The sequence below is a fragment of the Mustela putorius genome, unplaced genomic scaffold (genome assembly GCF_011764305.1).
Source record: "Mustela putorius furo isolate JIRA1106 unplaced genomic scaffold, ASM1176430v1.1 tig00003846_pilon_pilon_pilon, whole genome shotgun sequence".
Taxonomy (NCBI): Eukaryota; Metazoa; Chordata; class Mammalia; order Carnivora; family Mustelidae; genus Mustela; species Mustela putorius.
Window position 1 is genome coordinate 7,274,264 of NW_025421999.1, and position 8,512 is coordinate 7,282,775.

The 8,512-nt window shown below is 35.3% G+C and overlaps 1 protein-coding gene across 4 annotated transcripts in view; it reads left to right on the forward strand.

Moving 5' to 3' along the window:
- Positions 1-7,889, forward strand: part of RMDN1 (regulator of microtubule dynamics 1) — a 53,710-nt gene extending 45,821 nt beyond the window's left edge. For 2 of the 4 annotated variants that reach the window (XM_045063149.1, XM_045063151.1), the window contains 4 exons: positions 230-317; positions 2,015-2,045; positions 4,561-4,694; positions 5,538-7,889. In XM_045063149.1, coding sequence (XP_044919084.1) covers positions 230-317; positions 2,015-2,045; positions 4,561-4,694; positions 5,538-5,588 — 304 coding nt within the window. In that variant the 3' untranslated portion in view covers positions 5,589-7,889. Of the gene's footprint in view, positions 1-229; positions 481-2,014; positions 2,046-4,560; positions 4,695-5,269 lie in introns of those variants that run through there. The other 2 variants (XM_045063150.1, XR_006601500.1) reach the window with 2 other exon arrangements.
- The last annotated feature ends 623 nt before the right edge of the window (positions 7,890-8,512 follow it).

Genomic DNA, 8,512 nt, shown 5'->3' on the forward strand with positions numbered 1-8,512 from the left:
TAGTACTGTTGCTTACTTACATTTAATCACGAACACATCCTAATTGATGGATCAATATAAATCAGTCTCTGGGTAATTCACTGGGAATATTAACCTAATGGATGTTATGTAAAGTGCAAATTGTTTAAACATACCAACAGAAGAAACTATCTTTTATATCTGTTAAGATGCTTAGTTTTTCTGTAAGAGGAAAAAAGATGCAACTGAGATGTCTGTTTTTTCTCTGTAGGTGTTATACATTTGCTGAAATGCCGTGGTATCAGAGAAGAATTGCTAAAGTGCTGTTCGCAACTCCTCCTAGTTCCACCTATGAGGAGGTAGTGTGCTGTCCTTTGTTAAGTTAGTACTGATTTCTTAACTACAGTGCCATTCTACAGTGTCCAGATCTGCAGCTCTGAGCCGTGAGGCCTTTGAGCATGTTTCTAACCATCCAGTGCAGCAATCTTATCACAAAGGCTTAATACTTATAATCTATGACTGGTGAGTGTTTTTTTTTTTAATTTAGGTGAGTGGCTAATGATTCTGGTATAATGTCAGCTGTAATAGCTCATGCAAAAATCTACTATTGTTTTCTATTTGAAATCTACACCATATAAAAGTCATAAAATAGAATAAATTCAGCAGCTGTTACTCAGCACGAGTTTTAGATATGTTTTACACATGAACAGTAATTTACCTAGGAAATCGTGTATTTGTATAGATAAAGGAAGAGTAATTTATAACTTTTTTAGAAAGCAGGGTTGCAAGGCTTATACGCTAATTTTTTGGGGGGGGGGTACAAAGGCGTTTAGTTTATTCTCATCAGTGTCACTGATATATACACTCATATTTTTTTTTTTTTTTTTATTTATCAGAGAGAGAGATGGGGAGAGCAAGCACAGGCAGACAGAATGGCAGGCAGAGACAGAGGGAGAAGCAGACTCCCTGTCGAGCAAGGAGCCCGATGTGGGACTCGATCCCAGGACGCTGGGATCATGACCTGAGCCGAAGGCAGCTGCTTAACCAACTGAGCCACCCAGGCGTCCCTACACTCATATTTTTAAGGCCTTTTGTTTTTCTTGTTGAAAATAAAATTTGAAAGGGATTTCTGGGAAAACACTAACTTACACCACTAAAATGTTCAGAGTAAGGAAATAAGGCCACGAAAGATCTTTCCTAGTACTTGTATCATGACAAGGAGCTATTTTTTCTTCTGGCAGGCTATGGTGTAGAATTTGATATTAAAATATTTAGTTGATGGGCGCTGGGGTGGCTCAGTGGGTTAAAGCCTCTGCCTTTGGCTCGGGTCATGATCCCAGGGTTCTGGGATGCCACATTGGGCTGTCTGCTCAGCAGGGAGCCTGCTTCCTCCCCTCTCTCTCTGCCTACTTGTGATGTCTGTCAAATAAATAAATAAAATCCTTAATAAATAAAAAAATTTAAAAAATATTAACTGAATAATCAGAACACAGCTGGGAATATGTATTATTAAAGATAATGTATTCTAAGGAAAAAAGATACAGTTGGCTCTACTATAATAAAACAGTTATGTTTCTAGGAAATCATAATTTATAAAACAGCTTAAATGGGACAAAAAAGGGAAGTTTCAGACTCAATAACATTTTATGTTTGAATTTCAATAATAAAGACTTTTAAAAGTTTATTGGTACAACCTATGTATCACTGAGTAAATTTAGCTTTTGATTTTACTAAGTTTTTACAGGTAGTGACTGTTAAGACTTAAGAAGGATCAAAATAGCTGAGTTGCATATGGTAATGTTCTTTCTTCTCTTCACTTGATGCTGGTTTGGTTCAAGTTCTAAACAGCAATCAAGTTATTACTAGAAGTTGTCCATCTCCTGTAATCTGTGCTCTGATGATTTAAAAACGTTCAGTTTTGCTGTGTTAACTTTCACTGTTGATAAGTTGACCTTTATTTTAATATGTTTTAATTTACTTCCTGACTTTTGAAGAAATGTTTTTTTATATATTGATTCTGTTTTCATTATGTTTGGACTCTTCATGTTTTTAACAGGCATTAGGCTACTTTCACAGGGCAGAGCAAGGTAACATTTTTCTATTTCATCTACTAATATAGTTAAAATTGTATGAGTGCTTTATAATAGGCATTTTTAAGACAAAAATGTTACTTAATCTAATATACTTCTCTTTGCACTAAATATTATCAGTTTTTAGTCTTTATTTTATAAAGATCACCAGAGTAAGAAATAGATTGCTACTGAGTTTAGAACTACAGTTCTGAAATGGTCCTTTATTATGATTCAGCTTTCTGAGAGGAGGCTCTGACAAGTTAACTGTGTTATTCAAGATTATACAGCCATTTAAAATCATTAATTTATTTAAATGTTTAGTTAAAAAATTTTTTTGAGGTTTAATTGACAATTAACATTAGTTTCAGGTGTACAGCGTAAGGATTCAATAATTGCACATGTTGTAAATTATAAAATAAAGTCTAGTTAATATCTGTCACATTACAAAAAGTTTAATTTTTTTTTTCTAAGATTTACCCTTTCTCTTTAAAGAGCATTTAGATGAGAAATCTTGTTTTTAAACCAAGCCAGTTTTTGCTTCGTTGCAAATATTGTCGTCTTTTATGGAGTTTCATGTCACTGTGGCTTTGAAGAAATGGCCAGTGTACAAAACTGACATCAGCCATCCTAAGTTCATCCTTTTTAATATTAGTAGCACAAACTAGAAGAGTAAAGGACATAAGCATATGTTACCAAATACACCAGAAAAACCACTGCAATTCTATTTCTGTAAAACTAGAAGAAAATTAAAGCCTGTATATTAGAGAGCCTACTCATATGGACTTGTTCAGATGCTTTTAGGATAGCAAAGCATTTATTTTCTTAATTTCTTCTGAAGAGTGGTATCTGAATGTTAAACCATGTTAGTAATATATTGTTCGGTTACTGCCTTTTGCTGATAACCTCTTATGATCGTAGTTTTTATATCATGAATATGAATCTGGGAATAAAATGTCCTCAAAGGGATTTAAAAGCATAACTGCAAAGTAGAAATAGAGCCTTAGTGAATTAAGGGTTTGGGGTGTTAAGAAAAACATGGTCAGTAACTCCAGTCATCCTTGAGGTTTTAACACTGTAGGTCAGTTCTTCCAGGTGGTCTTTTTTTATGGACCATATCTGGTTCAGAAGCTCCTCCTAGGCTCTTAAGTATCTGTTACTTCTCCCATCATAGCCCTTATCACACCGCAGTATGAGTATGTGCGTCGTATTGTTTACATGTCGAAGACTAAATATGGGGATGATGCGGACTTTGTTGTTTTGCTCAGTTTTCCTCAGTGCTTAGTATAATGCTATTAAATTTGCTGAATGACAATATTAAACAGATGAATGGATGAACCCTAAGGAAACCTACACAACACCTCATAAATACGTTCAGATTAAAGAAGTAAAACAATTTTGGGTTAAGGAGCAAATGGAGTTAACTATAAATTATATCCAGGGGAAAGTATGCATTAAATATAGCAGGTCCCAGTTGATAAGAGGAATTTGTATAAAGAATTAATGAAGTTAGTGAGACTGTCCCATGCTTTCATAGGCTTTTTGTTCAGCTTTCCCTGGGCCAAGAATGTTCTGTTTTTCTGTTAAAATCCTGTTCAGCTGCCCAGGCAGCCCAGATGTAACTTCTTAGAGAGTTAGTTTCTCATTGGTTTCTCATAGCACTTTAAAATGTTTACATCTGTCAAAGCATCTCTTTCATTTTTCTGTTACATTTTAATCCTCTTTTGTCTCTCCTCTTCATGATGGATTTCAAAAGAACAGAGTCTTTGTTAAATCTGTATTTAAGTATAACCCACATTTAGTAAATATTAATCAAATGTATGTATATACACCTGACCCTTAAACAATGGGTAAGTGGTACATGGCCGCCTGCGTAGTTGAAAATCTGCATATAACTAACTTTTGGCTCCCCTCAAAGCTAACTCCTTAAATATTCTACCATTGACCAGAACTTTAACAGTTGTTTAAAATGTATTTTGTATGTTCCATGTATTATAGACTGTATTCTAGTATAGTAAGCTAGAGAAAATTGAATGTTAAAAGTAAGAGAAAATACAGTTGCAGCACTTTACTGTATTTATGGGGAAAAAAACCCTGCATATATTTGGACGTGCATAATTCAAAACTGCATTGTTCAAGGGTCAACTGCATATATGTCATGATTTCATTTCCTCATACAGCAAGTATGTATTGGGTCCATGTTATGTCCTAGGTAATTAGGATGCAGCAGGTGATAAAAGACATTAAAAGAAAACCCCTGTCTGTTTATAGAAGATACATTCTGTCAGGTACTTCAGTTTCTCAGTATCTACTTTATAAAATTGTATAAAAATGAGAAATGTAATAGAATGCCTAGCACATTAAGAGACATTGAATAAATGGTACTTAACTAATATTTGAGATTGGAATAGTTGAACAAGAGAATTCTAGTTAGCCTAATCTTGTATGACCACACAAATATATTATTGGAATTTAGACTTAAGAAATTAACAACTCTATTCATCTGAGATAAATTTTTCTTTCTTATGTATAGTGGATCCAAATTTCTACAGCAAAAACTTGCTACTTTTAGGAAAGACGTATTTGAAGTTACACAATAAAAAGCTTGCTGCCTTCTGGCTAATGAAAGCCAAGGACTATCCGGCACACACAGAGGAGGATAAACAGGTAAAGTATCTCCAATAAATTAAGGCAGGGGCACCTGGGTGGCTCAGTGGGTTAAAGCCTCTGCCTTCTGCTCAGGTCATGATCTCAGGGTCCTGGGATCGAGCCCCACATTGGGCCTGCCTCTCTGCCTTTGTGATCTCTGTCAAATAAATAAAATCTTTAAAATAAATAAATAAAGGCATGGGGCGCCTGGGTGGCTCAGTGGGTTAAGCCGCTGCCTTCGGCTCAGGTCATGATCTCAGGGTCCTGGGATCGAGTCCCGCATCGGGCTTTCTGCTTGGCGGGGAGCCTGCTTCTCTCTCTCTCTCTCTCTCTCTCTGCCAGCCTCTCTACCTACCTGTGATCTCTCTGTCAAATAAATAAATAAAATCTTAAAAAAAAAATAAAAAAATAAAATAAATAAATAAAATAAATAAATAAAGGCAGATAGGTTTCTGCTGAGGGACTATTAAGTAAAGGTAAATTAAGAACTTCTTTAAAAATATAATTTTGGTCTAAATGTATCTTGTTAAAAACTGTTCGTTTTGAATTCATTAGCATTTCTGTCAACTTCTATATATTGTTTTCTCTCATAGAGATTATAAATTAGTTGCTGCCTTATTCCTGTTTGACATACGTGACAGATCAAATAAGATTTCTACAATAAAAGGCACGTGATGTGTATTAATGTGGACGAATTCTCTTAAGAGTCTCACCCAGTTCCTGTTCAGTTTTATTCTCATAATGAGCTATCTCCTGGTGGGAACACTTAGAAACCACAGTCTGCTTTATGAACTTATTAGGTTTTGCAAGTTGGTATCTGTGCCGTACTCTTTATTTATAACACATATTTTTCCATTTTAGATACAGACAGAAGCTGCTCAGTTGCTTACAGGTTTCAGTGACAAGAATTGAGAATTTTTCAGAGAAGAAAGCCAACGAAGTATCTAAGAAACATTGCCTTTTCATGAAATTACAAAGATAATATGTGAACTGTAACTGTTCTATGGCTGTTTTCTCGGTTCCTTTAATGTGACCATTAACAAAGTAAATGAGCAAAATTCTAAGTTTCTTCACAGACAATAAGGCAAAAGAAATAATTACCAAAAAATTGGTAGAGACTTCTCCCTGGCTCAGAGGCAGAGATTATTGCACATTTAGGCACTAGCAATACAAAGTGGTATAGATTTCTGAGGAGGATGGATCACATCAGAATGGGAGATCAAGAAAAAAAGCTTTGTGTCAGAGGCTTCATTGGGGGGTGTGCATTGCCAAATTGGACTGATGCAAAGTTGAGATCTTGCAGAGAAGGTGCAGTGAAAATGAGGTTAGGATGTTGAGGGTTCTTGGTATAAAGTAATTAAATGGTGGATCTTGGAACCAACCTGTGTTAAGGAAAAAACTTTAAGTCAGGAGAGGACAGAAAATGGAGTGTTTTGTGTTTTTTTTTTTTTAAATGTGACATGGTCTTACAAGTGAAAGATTGATTTTGTTACTTGACAAACCCAGGTTCTCTTCCCTAATGTGGTGAAAGGAACATAGAACTCAAGTGTGAAATAGAAATGAAGATGTTTTACATAGGCAGGACCATATTACTTGAGGCTGCAGAACTGTTTTATAAAAAGGATTATCTTGAATCCTATAGAATCACTTAGATAAATCAAGAATGCATGCATAGGTAGGTATTCCCCCAAGGGAGTTGGATATTGTAAAGTTAACAGTGAACCGTGAGGGTGTGGGCTGTTTGTGTTGTCATGCATATTTTTCGAACAAAAAGGAAAATGAAAGTCCTGGACTCTATATACCCATCTCCAATTGCTAATCTTCAGCTATATTTTACTGTTTTGTGTGTGTGTGTGTATATTTCTAAACTTTTGAAATTGTAGACAATATACTTCATCCCTAAGTATTTAAGCATGCAGTCTCAGAATGACATCCTTCTAAACAAACAAAAACCCATTAGCACAACAAAAAGTTAACAGTAATTCTTTAAAACCATATTCTGATACCAGCCATATTTGTATTTTCTCAAATGTCCCAGGAATGTCTTACCAATTTTAAAAACCAGGATCCAATCAACCATATATTGTATTTGATTTTCGGCCTTAGTTTTTAAAAATCTAGAAGAATTCTCCCATTTTTTTTTTAATCCCACCATTCATTGACTTTTTTTTTGAACAGGCCAGTCATCTTAGAGTCTCTCTCATTCCAGATTTGCCATACCCCACTTTGGGAACCACTGTTTCATCTTTTCAGTGACTCTGATTAACTTTATGTAATTTGATCTTCTTTGCCTAATTTTTTATCACTTCTCTGATTTTTTACCTCTTTCCGTTTCATTTCCTTGGCTCTTTGAATTTCTGTCTTCCATGTCTCTATTGTTTTCTTCCTCAGATACCTTTGGTCTTCACTTGAGATGTTTGTCTTTTTCTTCCATTATTTCCCCTGATTTCAATCAGCAGGCATTTCACATTTGCATGTAGTTTGTCCAGTTCTGAGTTTTTTAATTTTTAATTTGATTTAGTTTTGATAGTTACTTACATTTAATTCATTAGTATATTGTGTTAAAGAATGTTTTTTTCTGTTTTGAGTATCTTCATCTGAAATTTTTTCCTTTTCACTAGAGTGACTTTCAGTATTTTCTGGTGGTGTGTGTGTGTGTTTTGTGTTACCTGCAATACCAAGTATCAAATGGGAGGTGAAGGATTTTGTTTGTTCAAGAACAAGGTCTATGAAGGAGTTTTTGTGAAATGAGTATCTTTCAGTAATAAAGCCTTTTATGGGTAGGGTCTGTCTTCTGATATTTTATGATGCTTTTTAAAAAATTGTATTGTTTTGTAATCATTATAGATTCATAGGAAGTTTGGGAGTGGGGAAATAGAGTGGTCCCAGAGATAAACTTCTGCCTCCAAGTTGAAAATCAGGTAATTAGTATAGCCCATAAATCTTACTCAGATTTTACTTCTAAATGCCCTCACTTGTGTATGTGTTCTATGTAATTTTGTCAGTATGTGTGTGTTTTGTTTTGTTTTTTTTTTACAACTGAGGCTACAATCAAGACATAGAACTGTTCCACCAAATTGTGTAAATCCCTACTGCTAGCCCTTTATGGTCACATCCATCCACTACTTTTCCTCCTTACCACCATCCCTAATCCTGGCAACCACTAATTTCAATACTGTTATATAAACGGAATCAGATTATGTGACCTTTTGAGAACTGCCTTTTTCATTTGATGTGATTTCTTTGAAATCCATCTGCATATAGTCAGTTGATTCCATTATACTGCTGATTATATTTCATGGTATAAATGTACTCACTTAGCCATTCACTGGTCATTTAGGTTGTTTCCAGTCTTTGACTCCTGTGAACACTAGGTACAGGTTATATTAACACCCAGGAGTGCAGTTGCTGGGTCCTAATTTATAGAGCGATTATCTTCCCTTTTCTCCCCTTATAAACTAAGGGATAGCTAGCTCCCTCTGCCAAGATGCTGCACATTCCTAAGAGTCTGATTGTGTGCACTTTGTCTCTTCCTTTTGACTTCCCAGGGGTCTGATTCACCAGGTCTTACACTGGTTCTTGGCATTTCCTCACTCACAGTTGAGACCTTTTATTTCTGGGAACAAATCCTCGGACCCCATTATTCTCCCTTTTGTGCAGTCCCTACTTAACTGTGTGTGTTCCAGATGTGACTGCTAGCTGGAGATGCTTATTTCCCCACATGCATGATGTGAACATTAAGTTTGTAGTCGTCTTTCTTGTAAACATATTACAGACATGGGCTGTAGGTAATTATAATTACCTCGCCTTGTGGATGTTTACTTCCTTTGAGGACT